Below are 16786 nucleotides of genomic sequence, written 5' to 3' on the forward strand. Positions count from 1 at the left end.
TGCATTGGAACAATTAGGCCTCAGTTTTGGCATCACATCCATAGAACCATGTTATGTCACCTGTTATAACTTTCTTTAAGTTGTGGATTGTTGTCAACTTCATTCAGCAATTCCTGAGCTTTTGGTAAAAAATCAACGATTTTGAAACAAACTTTGATGCTGCACATTTAATGCCATAACACCCAAAATAATTGCTTAGAATGAGCCAAAGAATGAACCGACATAATCTGCAACCTCTCTGATCATGATTCAGTGTGTTTCCACAAGATAAAAGAAGAATTTTAAAATCTGCTTTATAAAACCCACATAATTACCCTACATACCTGGTGCAACAGTTTTGACATACCTGGTTCTCCAAGTGTCACTTACTCTTTCAACAGTATCAGGTTGTTTCAGTGAAAGCAAGTCCCATTTCAATTTCCTACCACTCTGTGATTCATTCAGTTTTAGTCTGAATTTAATAGCCAACAAATTATAGTCAGAGGCCACATCATATACATGAAATGTTTTGTAGTCTAAAATCTGGTTTCTAAACCTTTGCGGTGTTATGTAATTCTTCTGAAACTTTACAGTGTCCCTAGGTCTATTCCTGATATACAGCCACAGCCACCTTTCATCATTCTCAAACAAGTATTTAACAATGATGTAAATGTCGTTTGTGCAGCTTTTTACCAGGCAGCTTCTCCTTTCATTGCACTCCTACAGACCACGATATCATATTTCATTTTCTTCCTTTTTCTGGTATTGAAGTCCAGTCCCCACACTGCAACTAAATTTTCACCTACCTTAACCCAATTATACCGTATTTAAATACTCTACTGGCTGGTGTAAAATCAAAATTGATACATATCAGTTAGTTGGGTATGGCAGACATCTTAACAGTCCTCTAAATGTAGAGAAACACTACAGTTTTTACACACTCAAGCACTTTCAAATTTTTCCTCTGCACCATGTGATTGGGTTAATGTACTAAGTAATTTTTATCTCATACATTTTTTCAATGTCTTCATTACCATTACAGCAGGTAGACATAAATACTGTTGTGGTGAGTAGTAAAGCACTCCATCTTCAGACAACAAGTGGCCCACCGGGACCAACGGACCGCCATGTCATCCTCAGTTGAGGATGCAGATAGGAGGGGCGTGTGGTCAGCACATCGCTCTCCTGGTCGTTATGATGGTTTTCTTTGACCGGAGCCGCTACTATTCAGTCCAGTAGCTCCTCAATTGGCATCACGAGGCTGAGGGCACCTCGACAAATGGCAACAGCACATGGCGGCTGGATGGTCATCCATCCAAGAGCTGGCCACGCCCGACAGCGCTTATCTTCGGTTATCTCACGGGAACCAATGTATCCACTGCGGCAAGACCGTTGCCATGTGGTGGGTGGTAGCTTTGTGTTTGTATTGGCTACAATGAGTCATTCTCTATGCTCTTCATACTGTTCACCTACATTCCTATTTTTCCTCTGGTTATTAATATTCAGTTTTGTATTGATAACCTTGTACTCATGTGCTAGATATCTCCTGTCACAGCACTACATTAATCCTCACTATAACTTCAATCTTCCATTTATATTTTCAAGTTATTTATCCTATCTACTCAATTCCACAGTCTGACCCATCAAATGAAATTTGTTTTTCTAATGATAAGATTCCTGTGAATAACCCCTACCCTGAGACCACAATGTGGAACTCTTACTTCCAGAATGTCATCATCATTAAAATAGTTCCCTCCTGCTTTTAGTTAATCACAGTAAAACACAGCTAGGCCACGTTGCCTAATATTACAAGGTCAGGTCAGTCAATATGCCAGATTGGTCTCTGTAATCAATGAAATAGCTGCTACCCTCCATAAGGAACCATATGTAAGTATAGGCATCTGCAGAGTTAGCCCTTATAAATGGTTGCACATACAGTATGGAAATCTGTATCAATGATAAATGATACACTCAAGACAACCCATCACGCCAAGGTCTGTGGTTATGTGTGGGATGATAAGAAGCTTAAATCAGGATAGCTGGAAGGATATACATGTGAGCTTTTACATAGGCGCATGTATGAAGGAAACTTGCTTACCTACACTGGACACTCAGCTCTCCTGGCACATCCTGAAACAAGAAAACAATGTCATGAACCTCACTACCAAAAACAACTTGTGTATGTCCATAATCACACAACAATTCAAGATTAAATATGAAATCAAACATACCCCAACACTGGTGATTGCCATCCGACCATCACTGTTCTGTGTTTTGTAGAGATGTTTCTCTAGAAAATTTTTCTCTTTAGACTCACTAGCCAATCTTGAACATACTTCTTGATATTTTGACTTCAGCTTCGTATTTGTATTCTGATACCACAGCATCTGTGCGAACATTACAAAAAAAAATGTTTTTTCTGTCTATGTGGAAAGACCTTATGAAAGCAATATTACTTATGAAATGAGACTGAATAATTTTGGCAGAAGAGCACAAGTTTGTATAGCCACATTTCTTGGAAAAATAATATAGTACTCTACTTTGACATGCACCACATTTACAACACAATGCAAATTCCTTGTGAATTCTGGTTTTACCCTTCAATGCCTGTAACACATCATAGTAACATCTGGCCTGATGTTTTCAAGACAACCTAAATTCTTTTAACAATACACCACTTATCATATTGGAAAGCTTATTACAAACCTTTCATCTAATCAAAGGTTCAGTTTCTTTCTGATTTATGGCTGTTTTCTAAACAACAGCATATGCAAGTTACAAAGCAGAGAAACAACTTCATATTACTTTGTTTCCAAGTGGAATTTCCACAAGTTTTCATTAGATGCAAATGTTACTTTCCACAAAGATTTTGATGCAGTCCGTTATACACTGAAGAGCCAAAGAAACTAGTACACCTGTCTAATATCATTTAGGGCCCCCAGAAGCAAGCAGAAGTGTCACAACATGACGTGGTATGAACTCGACTGATGTCTGAAGTAGTGCTGGAGGGAACTGACACCACGAATCCTGCAGGGCTATCTGTAAGAGTATGAGGGGGTGGAGATCTCTTTTGAACAGCACATTGCAAGGCATCCCAGATATGCTCAATAACCTTCATGTCTGAGGAGTTTGATGGCTAGTGGAAGTGTTGAAACCCAGGAGTGTATTCCTGGAGCCACTCTGTAGCAATTCTGGATGTGTGGGGCAACACATTATCCTGCTGGAATTGCCCAACAAGTCTGTCGGAAGGCACAATGGACCTGAATGGATGCAGGTGATCCGTGTCACCTGTCAGAGTCATATCTAGATGTATCAGGGGTCCCATATCACTGCAAGTGCACACGCCCTACACAATTACGAAGCCTCCACCAGCCTGAGCAGTCCTCTGCTGATATGCAGGATCCATGAACTCATGAGGTTGTCTCCCTACCTGTACACGTCCATCCGATCAAAACAATCTGAAGCAAACTTGTCCGACCAGGCAACTTGTTTCCACTCACTAACAGTCCAATGTTGGTGTTGATGGGCCCAGGTGAGGCATAAAGCTTTGTGTTGTGTAGTCATCGAGGGTACATGAGTGGGCTTTCGGCTCCAAAAGCCCATATTGATGATGTTTCGTTGAATGGTTCAAAGGCTGACACTTGCCGATGTTCCAGCATTGAAATCTGCAACTGCAGTAGGGTTGCACTTCTGCCACATTGAATGATTCTCTTCAGTCGTCATGGTCCCATTCTTGCAGGATCTTTCTCCTGCCTCAGCGATGTCTGAGATTTGATGTCTTACTGTGTTCCTGATATTCATGGTACACTAGAGAAAAAGTTTTACGGGAAAAGCTCCACTTCATCGCTACTGCGGAGATGCTGTGTCCCATCGCTTGTACACCGACTAAAACACCGTGTTCAAATTCACTTAAATCTCGATAACCTGCCATTGTAGTAGCAGTAACCGATATAACAACTGTGCCACACACGTTTTGTCTTACATAAGCATTGCTGACCACAGGGACATATTTTGCTGTCTACATGTCTCTGTATTTGAATACACTTGCCTATACCACTTTCTCTGGCACTTTAGTGTATACATCATGACAGTGTACTTTACAATTAATATGAGGTACTCTTCTATGACCATTTTAATTTGCTTCATTAGCAGTTCTACAAAGTTGGCACCGCTGCTGCTGCTGCTGCTGCTATACATGATCAGCCCATTCCTCCTCCTTTCACAAAATAAGAAATAAAAGTATAAGCTGCAACTTTTTCCCAAAAAGTAAAATAATTTTTGCATTTCATTATCCTCCCACAGTCACTTCTTAAGCTAATTGGGGTTCAGTGACATTTAGGCACAACTGGACAACTGGAGGGGGTGGGGGAGGGAGGGTGGAGGGAGCACAACTGCACACACTCACACGATAAACTTATATCTTTGTGTGTGTCTTCTCTTTATTGCTTGCTGAAGGGTGGCATACTAAGCTCAGTCACGGAGCACAAATTCGAATCTAGTAAGCAATAGGAAAGACGTAATCTACAGCCCAGTAGGTAAAACAGACTTTCCTGGGATCACTTCTGCCCTTCTTCATTCAATGAAAATTTCTTCCTACTAAGCCACGTTTTGAGATTAGAAAATACAGAACGGACATATGAAGCTATATTACTTTTCCCTATATAAACTGGTAATTTTTATACCTTGAGCTTTCTTATCTGATGGTAATTTCGTAACTTTCCACACATAGCAAACCTAAAATTTTCTATCAAAACCCAGAATGTGCCAGACCTGATTATGAACTCATATTAACAGAAACACAGTGTCTTCAGTGCTCGTCCACAATGCCCATAAAGGGTCTTCGATTCAAATATAGCGAACTACAATTAAGAAGAAGATGACACCAGTTATTACAGAAGTTGTTGCTAACAAAAAACCAACTGTTTCTTGTGGACAGAAGTTTCAACAGCTCTCAGTACAAGAATCTTGTTCATGACACTGTAGAGATTATTAGTATTTCATTAATATTTACAGTACTTTTCTGTTGAATGTCTTAGTTCCACATGGTCAGAAACGCAGATCATTCCATTTTCCTGTACACAATTTTTAATACAGTCAGTCATTTTCATGATGAACTGCGACTAATGGCCTTAAGCATGTTCACTTCCAGGACTAACTGGTTGAGATATTATTAGTAGAGCATTGCTATTTATAGTAAAACTCTATTCACAGTACAAGCATTCCATGATATTTTCATTTTTTTACGTTTTTGTCTTACAATTTAAGATTGTCATGAATAGCTGAATAAAGTAAGTGCCAAATTGGGGGGCTGGGTCCAATTAGTGCATATATGTCTGTTATTAAGTTTCATGTCATTCTATTTTCTACATACTCCTTCATTACTTTATCACAGAAGCCTAATCAAATTTTTCTTGCCTCTGATCCATTCCATTTATTATAACCCAGGCAGCAAACAACAACAAGAACAACAAATGATTTTTGTTATACAAGATCCCAAATTGTCATAGACTGCAGTATACACCCAGTTTTTGAAGGACTGCAAAACTTTTTCATGTTACAAAGCAGACCCTTTAATTGTCAAACACCAAAAAGCACATCACATACTAATGCAAACCACAAGAAACAGTGCAAGACTGACCAAGAATAGCTGAAATAAGCAAGGAGATAAATACACAAATTCAAGCAATAACATCAAAAACTCGAGAAAACTGAACACAATAGTGAGCAAGAGCAGATATTTTAACAAATATTATGTAAAGTACAATACAGACCAAGAAATAAAATGTGGTAATGGATAAGATATGAGATTTTGTTACTGGTGAAGGGTGTAGTGTGACTATGTAAGGAAAGTTTCACTGTTTTAATTACCACCTGCATCTACATCCATACTCCGAAAGCCACCTGACGGTGTGTGGCGGAGGGTATCTTGAGTATCTCTATCGGTTTTCCTTTATTCCAGTCTCGTATTGTTCGTGGAAAGAAAGATTGTCGGTATGCCTCTGTGTGGGCTCTAATCTCTCTGATTTTATCCTCATGGTCTCTTCGCGAGGTATACACAGAAGGGAGCAATACACTGCTTGACTCCTCGGTGAAAGTATGTTCTACTTCAAAAAAGCTCGTACCGAGCTACTGAGCATCTCTCCTGCAGAGGCTTCCACTGGAGTTTGTCTGTCATCTCTGTAACGCTTTCACGATTACTAAATAATCCTGTAATGAAGCGCGCTGCTCTCCGTTGGATATTCTCTATCTCTTCTATCAACTCAATCTGGTACGGATCCCACACTAGTGAGCAATATTCAAGCAGTGGGCAAACAAGTGTACTGTAACCTACTTCCTTTGTTTTCGGATTGCATTTCCTTAGGATTCTTCCAATGAATCTCAGTCTGGCATCTGCTTTACCAACGATCAAGTTTATATGATCATTCCATTTTATATCACTCCTAATGCCCACTCCCAGGTAATTTATGGAATTAACTGCTTCCAGTTGCTGACCTGCTATATTGTAGCTAAACGATAAGGGATCTTTCTTTCTATGTATTCACTGCACATTACGCTGGTCTACATTGACATTCAATTGTAATTCCCTGCACCATGCGTCAATTCGCTGAAGGTCCTCCTGCATTTCAGTACAATTTTCCATTGTTACAACCGCTCGATATACCACAGCATCATCCACAAAAAGCCTCAGTGAACTTTCGATGTTATCCACAAGGTCATTTATGTATATTGTGAATAGCAACAGTCCTGCGATACTCCCCTGCGGCACACCTGAAATCACTCTTACTTCGGAAGACTTCTCTTCATTGAGAATGACATGCTGCGTTCTGTTATCCAGGAACTCTTCAATCCAATCACACAATAGTCCATATGCTCTTACTTCGTTCATTAAACGACTGTGGGAACTGTATTGAATGCGTTGCGAAAGTCAAGAAACACAGCATCTATCTCTGAACCCGTGTCTATGGCCCTCTGAGTCCCGTGGACGAATAGCGCGAGCTGGGTTTCACACGATCGTCTTTTTCGAAACCCGTGCCGATTCCTACAGAGTAGATTTCTAGTCTCCAGAAAAGTCATTACAATCTAACATAATACGTGTTCCAAAATTCTACAACTGATTGACATTAGAGATATAGGTCTATAGTTCTGCACATCTGTTCGACGTCCTTTCATGAATACGGGGATGACCTGTGCTGTTTTCCAATCCTTTGGGACGCTACACTCTTCTAGAGACCTACAGTACACCGCTGCAAGAAGGGGGCAAGTTCCTTCGCGTAATCTGCGTAAAATGAACTGGTATCCCATCAGGTCCAGCGGCCTTTCCTCTTTTGAGCAATTTTAATTGCTTCTCTATCCCTCTGTCGATTATTTCGATATCTACCATTTTGTCATCTGTGCGACAATCTAGAGAAGGAACTACAGAGCAGTCTTCCTCTGGGAAATAGCTTTGGAAAAAGACATTTAGTATTTCGGTCTTTAGTCTGTCCTCCTCTGTTTCAGTACCATTTTTGTCACAGAGTGTCTGGACATTTTGTTTTGATTCACCTACCGCTTTGACACAAGACCAAAATTTCTTAGGATTTTCGGCCAAGTCAGTACATAGAACTTTACTTTCAAATTCAATGAACGTCTCTCGTATAGCCCTCCTCAAACGACATTTCGCTTCGCGTAATTTTTGTTTGTATGCAAGGTTTTGGCTATGTTTATGTTTGCTGTGAAGCTCCCTTTGCTTCCTCAGCAGTTTTCTAACTCTGTTGTTGTACCACGGTGGCTCTTTTCCATCTCTTACGATCTTGCTTGGCACATACTCATCTAATGCATATTGTAAGATGATCTTGAACTTTTTCCACTGATCCTCAACACTATCTGTACTTCAGACAAAACTTTTGTGTTGAGCCGTCAAGTACTCTGAAATCTGCTTTTCGTCACTTTTTCTAAACAGAAAAATCTTCCTACCTTTTTTAATATTTATATTTACTGCTGAAATCATCGATGCAGTAACTGCTTTATGATAGCTGATTCTCTGTTCTGCAGTAACTGTTTCAAACAGTTCGGGTCTGTTTGTCACCAGAAGATCTAATGTGTTATTGCCACAAGTCTATATTCGGCAAATTAAAATCTCCACCCAGAACTATAGCATGGTGGGGAAATCTACTTGAAATATTTTCCAAATGTTCCTTCACTTGCTCTCCCACAACTGCTGCTGAGCCAGAGGGCCTATAGAGACATGCAATTACCATGTTTGAGCCTGCTCTAACCGTAAACTTCACCCACATTATTTCACATTTCGTATCTCCATCAGTTTTTTCTTCGATACTATTGCACTTTTTATCGCTATAAACACGCCTCCCCCCTCACTGTCCAGCCCGTCTCTGCGGTACAGATTCCAATTTGAGTTTAGAATTTCATTACTGTTTACATCTGGTTACAGCCAACTTTCTGTCCCTAGTACTATGTGGGCATTGTGACAGTTTATTAATTAGAGCAGTTTTGGGACCTTTCTATAGATGCTCCTGCAGATTACTATTACCACATTAAAGTTGTTATTCCCTGTTGCGTTTTGCCTACTACTACCTTGTCACGTCTCAGGAGTCGTCTTGTCAGGCGTAGGGAAGGAATTCTCTAACCTAAAAAACCCACATGTGCACTGCACATGTATTCCGCTACCCTAGTAGCCGCTTCGTGTGTGTAGTGCATGCCTGACCATAGGGACCCTACATTTCTCCACCCGATAGCAGACCTAAGCAATTTTTGGTAAAATGACTTAATAATATGCAATACGTGTAATGTGGATTAATGTACATTTAACGACTTTTATTACTTTGTAACATTGTTATATTTTGTAAGGGGTACTACTACTGATGGTGGTATGACTTTGTACATTGTACCTCTTATGCACTGACAATTATGTAGAATTTTTGAAGCTGAGCACATCTTTTCCAGTGGGGGCATTCCCTGCTCTGACATTCAACTATGCCCACACATTACTGGTTACGCGTCAGAATGAGAAGTGGGAGTCATTTGAGTTTTGCGAGCAATGAGCCTCACTAAAATTCTTTGAAAACTTTGCTGATGTGATGAAATATGAGTAATCATTTGGTTCATTCACAGAGTGTGTGCATAATTACACACCAAATCTGGCGATAAAACATCATTCTTCGTAGCATTTGATAGCAGGATATATTTTTCCATTTTCCAGTCACATTTATAAAGGCTACCGTGGACTGACAATGTGAAATATTTGTAAAAGCAATACAGCTAAGGCAAACTTTAGTTTAAAGTGAAATAAATTTAGCTGTTAATATGAGCACACTTGGGTCTAGGCATTATTAGAAAGGGTGTTACCTGGATAATTGATAAAGACGGTATGTGCTATTATCCATTCAAAGCAATAGTTTTCCAACTAAATGTGAGGAACTTTAATATTAGTGAAGTGCAGAGACATGTATTCATTTCGGCACCACGATTTCGCACAAAATGCAGTCTCTCTGTTGATCCCTTAGCCCTATGTGATTGCTGAAACTAAACTGTTGATGTTGGCAGTTACAGTTGATGATCTTGACGGGACATGACCCTGCAATTTTTTGTTAAATAAACTATATGAGAGGGCCCCCATGATAAAAGTAAGTAATTGTAGGACAATTAAATTTTGTCGAAACGTTTGTAAGGTGTTCGTTTTTTTTTTTCCTTTCTTTCTTTTTCTCTTTTTGGTGGTTTTAGGGCGCACAACTACAGTGGTCATTAGAACCCAGACTAAATTATGAATGCACCGCAAGGCACAATGTGAAAACACCAACTTAAAAGGACAACACTATAAAAAGGCACATTAACAGGCAAGGGATTAAAAGGAAACAGCATAATCAAATGTGCTTGGACAGGTTTGTCAAGTGGATAAAACGAAGAACGTAAGCGCTGCTCCTGGGTCATCTGCCAAAATTTCATCCAGAGTACAAGGCAGGCCAAGATCAATGAGCAGTGTATTAAAATTCAGACAGAATGTTAAAAATGTGGCATACTGTCAGCAATTGCCCACATGGGCAGAACAGTGCCAGGGCAGCCATCAGCAGATGGCTGTGGCTGAACCGTGGTGACCAATCCGTAACCGGGCCAAAACGACCTCCTCCCGCCGAGAAGGGCATGAAGAGGTCGTCCAAGCCATGGGGAGAGGTTTCAAGGCCCGAACCTTGTTTTCAGTAAGTGTAGACCAATCGGCATGCCACAGCGACAAAATGTGCTGACAAATGACCCTGCTAAAATCAGATGAAGACACACAAGAAGCTGTCCGAGGCTGGATGACCGCAGCCTTGGCCGCTGCATCTGCAGCTTCGTTCCCAGGGATACCGACATGGCCAGGAACACACATAAAGGTAAACGGAGAACTGTCGTCCGCCAGCTGCTTAAGAGAGCATTGGATCTGGTGCACGAAAGGGTAAACCGGATATGGATCACTGAGACTCTGGATGGCGCTCTGGGAATCAGAGCAGATGATATAAGCAGAATGTCGGTGGCGGCGGATGTAAAGAACAGCCTGATAGAGGGCAAATAGCTCAGCTGTGAAGACCGAACAATGGCCAGGGACCTTGTTTTTGAAACTGTGTGCCCCGACAATAAAAGAACACCCGACACTGTCATTGGTCTTAGAGCCATCTGTATAAATGAAGATTGTATTAATGAACTTCGAACAAAGTTCAACACACCGTGAGCGTTATACCGAAGCTGGGGTAACCTCCTTTGGGAGCGAGCTGAGGTCAAGGTGAACGCGAACCTGAGCCTGGAGCCAAGCTGGCCTTTGGCTCTCGCCCACTCTGTAGGTTGCACGGAGTGGAAAATCAGGTTGCTGAAGGAGGCGATGAAAGCAAACTCCAGGGGACAGTAGGGCAGATACATACAACCCATATTGACGGTTGAGAGAGTCGTCTAAAAAGGAACGATAAGACGGGTGTTCGGGCATTGATAATAGCCAACAGGCATAACGACAAAGCAGTATATCGCGTGAGTAGGTTAGTGGCAATTCACCGCCTTCAGCATGAAGACTCTCGACAGGACAAGTATAGAACCCTCCGATCGCAAGACGTAAACCCCAGATGATGTATAGAGTTGAGGCGGCGTAAGATGGACGGGCTGTGCAGAGGAGTATACAACGCTCCCATAATCCAGCTTTGAGCGGACGATTGACCGATATAGGCAAAGCAGGACAGTTCGATCCGCTCTCCACGACGTACCGCTGAGAACACAGAGGACATTTAGGGAATAGGTACAACGGGCAGCCAAATATGACATGTGGAGACCAGCTAAGTTTCCTGTCAAATGTAAGACCTAAAAATTTTGTCATCTCCACGAATGGAAGAGCAACGGGACCGAGATGTAAGGATGGTGGAAGAAACTCTTTGTAGCACCAGAAGTGAATACAGACCATCTTCTCGGCAGAAAAACGGAAGCCACTGGCGACACTCAAGGAGTAAAGACGGTCAACACAATGCTGAAGACAGCGCTAAAGGAAACATGTATGCTGCGCGCTGCAGTAGATGGTAAATTTATCCACAAAAAGGGAGCCTGATACATCAGCTGGGAGGCAATCCATTATTGGATTGATTGCTATGATGAAGAGAGCAATGCTTAAAACTGAGCCCTGTGGCATCCCATTCTCCTTGTGAAAGGCATCGGACAGGACAGAACCCACATGTACCCTGAACTTTCAATCCATTAAAATTGCACGAATAAAAAGAGGTAGGCGATTGCAAAGGCCCCATGAATGCATGGTGCGGAGAATGCCCGCCCTCCAACAGGTGTCGTAAGCCTTCTCAAAGAACACAGCCACTGTCCGGCACTTCCGCAATAAGTTATTCATAATGAAGGTTGACAAGGTAACCTGATGGTCAGCAGCAGAGTGGCGCCTACAAAATTCACATTGTACATTGGTAAGTAAGTGTCGAGATTCGAGCAGGCAAACCAAACGAGAGTTAACCATTCGTTCCATCACCTTACAGACACAGCTGGTAAGGGAAATGCGTCGATAACTGGAAGGCAAGTGCTTGTCCTTCCCCAGCTTAGGAATCGGGACAATAATAAATTTGCACCACCATCCTCTGCCTGTTTTTTTTTTTTTTTTTGGGGGGGGGGGGGGGGGGGAGGAAGGCAGGGTGGTAATGAGCGGAGCTCGAGAGGAAGGCAGGGTGGTAATGAGCGGAGCTCGAAACCTCTGCGAAAAATCAGCCAAAGGCATTGGAGACATCCTCAGGGGGCAAAAGGATGTCATTCGTAACTGTCCAACCAGAAACTGGTGAGTGGACCTTAGTGCCAGATAGCTGGCACAGGCTACCACAGACAACAGAAGAAGGATTAAAACTGTTGAAGGAGCTTGTGAAAGCAGCCCAGCTGGCTTTCTTGCTTTCTTTAATAACACGACAGCACTGCACACATAATCGTTTATAATTAATACAATTCGCCATCATAGTGTGGCGTTTAAAGGTGCGTAAAGCACGTAAAGTGTCTCTACATGCTACGGTCCACCAGGGAACCAGTACACAACGTGGAGAAGAAGTAGTATGAGGGATGGAATATGCAGCAGCAGTGAGAATGAATACCGTGAGGTGTGCAACCTGACTATCGCAGCTTGCGAAGTTTTGATCCTGAAATGTCGCCCTGGAAGAGAAGAGCCCCAGTCTGTTTTGGAGATGTTCCATCTAATTGAGCATGGAGATGGGGTATGATGCAGGAGATGGATAACACAAGGGAAATGGTCGCTCGAATATGTATCAGAAAGAGCGTACCACTCAAACTGATGTGCAAGTTGGGTAGTACATATAGAGAGGTCTAAATGGGAATAAGTGTGAGTTGTGTCCGAAAGAAAAGTAGGGGTGCCAGTATTGAGGCAGACAAGACTGAAGTGGTTGAAAAGGTCTGCCAACAGGGAGCCTCTCAGGCAGGATGCTGGAGAACCCCAAATGGGGTTGGTGGGTATTTAAGTCTCCAGTCAACAAAAATGGTGCAGGTAGCTGAGCAATAATTTGCATCATGTCTGCCCTAGTAACGGCAGACGACGATGGAGTGTAAACAGTACAAATGGAAAATGTGAAAGTAGGGAGAGTAATTCAGACGGCAACTGCCTGCAGATCAGTGTGCAATGTGAAGGGATCGTAGTAGATATCACCCCAGACCAGCAACATAACCCCTCCATGAGCTGGAATACCTGCCACAGGGGGTAGGTCAATACGGTCGCATGGGCGTAGCTTCGTTTCCTGGAGAGTTACTACAAGCGGACAGTGCAAGCGTAGCAGCAACTTTATGTCCTCTCATTTGGAACAAATGCCGCGAACATTCCAATGAAGAAGTGCCATCGTGAGAAGAAAAAGAAAAAGGAGAAGCAAGAAGGGGTCACCTCGAAGGCCGCTCAGGGCCTGGCATCGAGCGACCACTGCTGTTGCTATCAATAGGCGGAGAGTCGTCGACCATTTTTTCCAGTAGGTTCGTCGGCCACCATGTTAAGATGGTCGGGAAGGGGAGCTCCTCCGCCGGCAAACGGCCAGATGTTCGGCTACCAACGATGCGGCCAGGTGAAACGGATGACGGCCTGGGGCGGCAACCGCTGGGTGGCGCATGAGAAGAAACGCGCCATGGCGGAGAGGGAGAACTTTTCTTCCTATGAGCCTTCTTGGAAGGTCGTTTAGTACAAGTACTGATCGATGGCTGGGAGTTCGGTGTACGTAAGAAGTCTTCACAGGACAGTTCCTTCTTGAAGGCCCATGCATCTGACTTCTGGGTCTTAATCTTGGCAGAAGCTGATGAAGGTGCTTGTGTCTTAGGAGTGACGGGAGGAAGAGGAGACATTGGCGGGGCAATCTTAGCACTCGCCGAACGGACGACTGTAGTGCTAAAGGTTAGATCGCATGTCTGCGTCGATACCTCACTGGCTTCCTACTAGCAAAAAGCTTGCGAGCAGCCGAGGTGGACACTTTCTCTTTGACCCAAATTTCCTGTGTACAGCATTCATCCTTGTAGATGGGACAGTCTTGAGAGGATGCTGCATGGTCACCCTGACAGTTCACGAAAAAAGAGGAGACGGAGGTGGACAGTCACCCTCATGGGCATCCCTGCCACAAGTGACGCATTTAGCCGCATCAGAACAAGACTGGCGGGTGTGGTTAAAATGCTGACACTGGTAGCAGCACGTAGGTGACGGGACATAGAGCCTGCTTTGATGCGCGACGGCAACTGAACACTATCAAAGGTAAAGAAAAGTGTCCGGGACAGTACAAGGTCATTGTTGACCTTTTTCATGACCCTATGGACAGCCGTCATGCTCTGCTCAGCGAGGAAAAACTGAATCTCCTTGTCAGTTAATCCATCGAGTGATCTAGGAGATACCACACCACGTGACGGATTCAAAGTGCGGTGAGCCTCCACCCGGACAGGTAATGTGTACAGGAGTGTGACCCGATGGAGTTTTTGTGCCTGAAAGGCGCTCTCAGTTTTGAACAACAAGGTACTGATACGCATCCTGGTACAAGACTTGACAGGTCCGGCTATGGCATCTATGCCCTTCTGAATAACGAAAGGGTTGACAGAGGAAAACTCCTTTCCGTCCTCAGATCTAGAAACTACGAGGAATTTTTGGGGCAGGTAGTAGTACTTTTGTCACTGGTGGCTGTCTAGTTCCCGTTTTTGGGCAGAAGTTGAGAGAGAAGAAGAAGAAAAATCCATTGCGGATGAATCCCTCATGACTGCCAGCATCTCCGATGGTGCGCTCCTTCCTTGTGGGGACCCTCTCAGAGGGCGCTCCCGCCTTAGGTGAATGTTTACACCTCAGGTCACACCTCCCGAGAAACGGATGAAGGGACCAATCGGCATGGTCTGAAGGTGTCAGCTTGGGCAATCACTCCTTCCTGGGCCTGGCCTTTACCAGGGTATACGCACGGGCCCTACTTGTCTACCCAGGGCGGGGAATTACGCTTTACCCCGTCACTGGCTATGCATGTGAATGCGTGGGGTGGCCTTCAAGCATGCACATGGAGGAAAGAAGAATAGGAAAAAAGAGGGAGAGAAAGGACAGACTGTCTCAAACACTGAGGCGGAGATCATAGCATGGACAAGAAAGCAAGGAGAAGAAGGAAAGTCAAAAAGTAAGGAAGACAGTGAGAGAGGGAGGAGGACAAAGAAAGGAAACTAAGGAAGGAAAAAAACCAGAATAAGTGAAAAACCAAAATGACCACAAATGCAAGTTGTTGATCCGTCCGTCTCCAGAGGCAGGCGCAAATTACTCCCTTGAGAGGGAGGGACTCTTTAGACGCCTCTTATGTCAGGCAGGAATACCTTGGGCATAATCTTACCCCGGACCCGCTGGGGGTTGTGTAAGGAGTGTGGCAGAGAAATAATGAATAAACTATTGAAAGAACCACATTTTAATTTCCACATGAGAGGGTAACATTTGTTAATGGCATATCATTTTCACTTTACAGGTAAATATTGTCCAGTGTGATGACCATCTGCATCCACGACTCTTTGGAATCACACTGGAGATACCATCTTACAACTGTTTGCAGCGCTTTTCAAACAGCAGGCCATGGAATATGGCTTATGCTCTGCTTGAATATCACACATTGTGTCCAGCATTCTGAGCCATGGCATGGTAACTTCAACAACTGTGGGTGGTGCAACTGGCCATCAGCCTCTGAAGCAGCAATTCCTAAATCACCAGTTAATTCAGACTTCTGAATCACCATCTTCAACCTCAGTGTAAAAAGAAGGCCTGACTGTATTCTTTTACTGCACTGATACCCATAAAGAGCAGCAGCACTATTGTTTTGATAATTAGCATTAGAAGTAAAGCCCAGCGCACTTCTCCCGACCCATGTTCTCTGTTTATGTCTACAACAAAAGGCTGAGTGAAGAAAGTGACCCAGCCAGGATTTCGTTCCACAACCTACTGGTTTGCTGCCACATACAACAACACTAGATCACAGCACCAGGTGTGAGTAAGATACCATTTGCTGCATTCTCAAGACACTGCAGCTCTCTCAAGTTGTGGTGACTGTTCACTACGTGCAATGGTATCATTCTCACTACTTAACTTGAATTCATCATAATTCAGACAATTTATATGAAATATTTATAAACTATATACAAAAACATTCCTCATGAATCAATTTATCTATCAGCAAGAATTGGATCAAAAATTTTACAGCAGTTCCAGCAATTACCCTGCATATAAAGATGGACATGAGCAAGTGAATTACTGGCCATTAAAATTGTTACACCACGAAGATGACGTGCTACAGACACAAAATTTAACCGACAGGAAGAAGATGCTATGATATGCACATGATTAGCTTTTCATAGCACTCACGTACGGCTGGACCGGTGGCGACACCTACAACTTGCTGACATGAGGAATGATCCCAACCGATTTCTCATACACAAACAGCAGTTCACTGGCGTTGCCTGGTGAAACGTTGTTGTGATGCCTTGTGTAAGGAGGAGAAATGCGTACCATCACGTTTCCGACTTCGATGAAGGTCGGATTGTAGCCTATTGTGATTGCGGTTTATCATATCGCGACATTGCTGCTCCAGTTGGTCGAGATACAATGACTGTTAGCAGAATATGGAATCAGTGGGTTCAGGGGGGTAATACGGAACGCCGTGCTGGATCCCAATGGCCTCTTAACACTAGCAGTCGGGATGACAGACATCTTATCCGCATGGCTGTAACGGATTGTACAGCCACGTCTCGATCCCTGAGTCAACAGATGGGGACGTATGCAAGACAGCAACCATCTACACGAACAGTTCGACGACGTTTGCAGCAGCATGGA

General features: G+C 43.2%; 1 protein-coding gene across 2 annotated transcripts in view; it reads right to left on the reverse strand.

Moving 5' to 3' along the window:
* Positions 1-16786, reverse strand: part of LOC126272312 (myosin-11) — a 256577-nt gene that overhangs the window by 111755 nt on the left and 128036 nt on the right. For both annotated transcript variants that reach the window (XM_049975092.1, XM_049975093.1), the window contains exons 12-13: positions 2211-2366; positions 2078-2109 (exon numbers count right to left, since the gene is read on the reverse strand). In XM_049975092.1, coding sequence (XP_049831049.1) covers positions 2078-2109; positions 2211-2366 — 188 coding nt within the window. The remainder of the gene's footprint in view (positions 1-2077; positions 2110-2210; positions 2367-16786) is intronic.

This window comes from Schistocerca gregaria, chromosome 5, assembly GCF_023897955.1.
Source record: "Schistocerca gregaria isolate iqSchGreg1 chromosome 5, iqSchGreg1.2, whole genome shotgun sequence".
In the NCBI taxonomy this organism is placed as follows: Eukaryota; Metazoa; Arthropoda; class Insecta; order Orthoptera; family Acrididae; genus Schistocerca; species Schistocerca gregaria.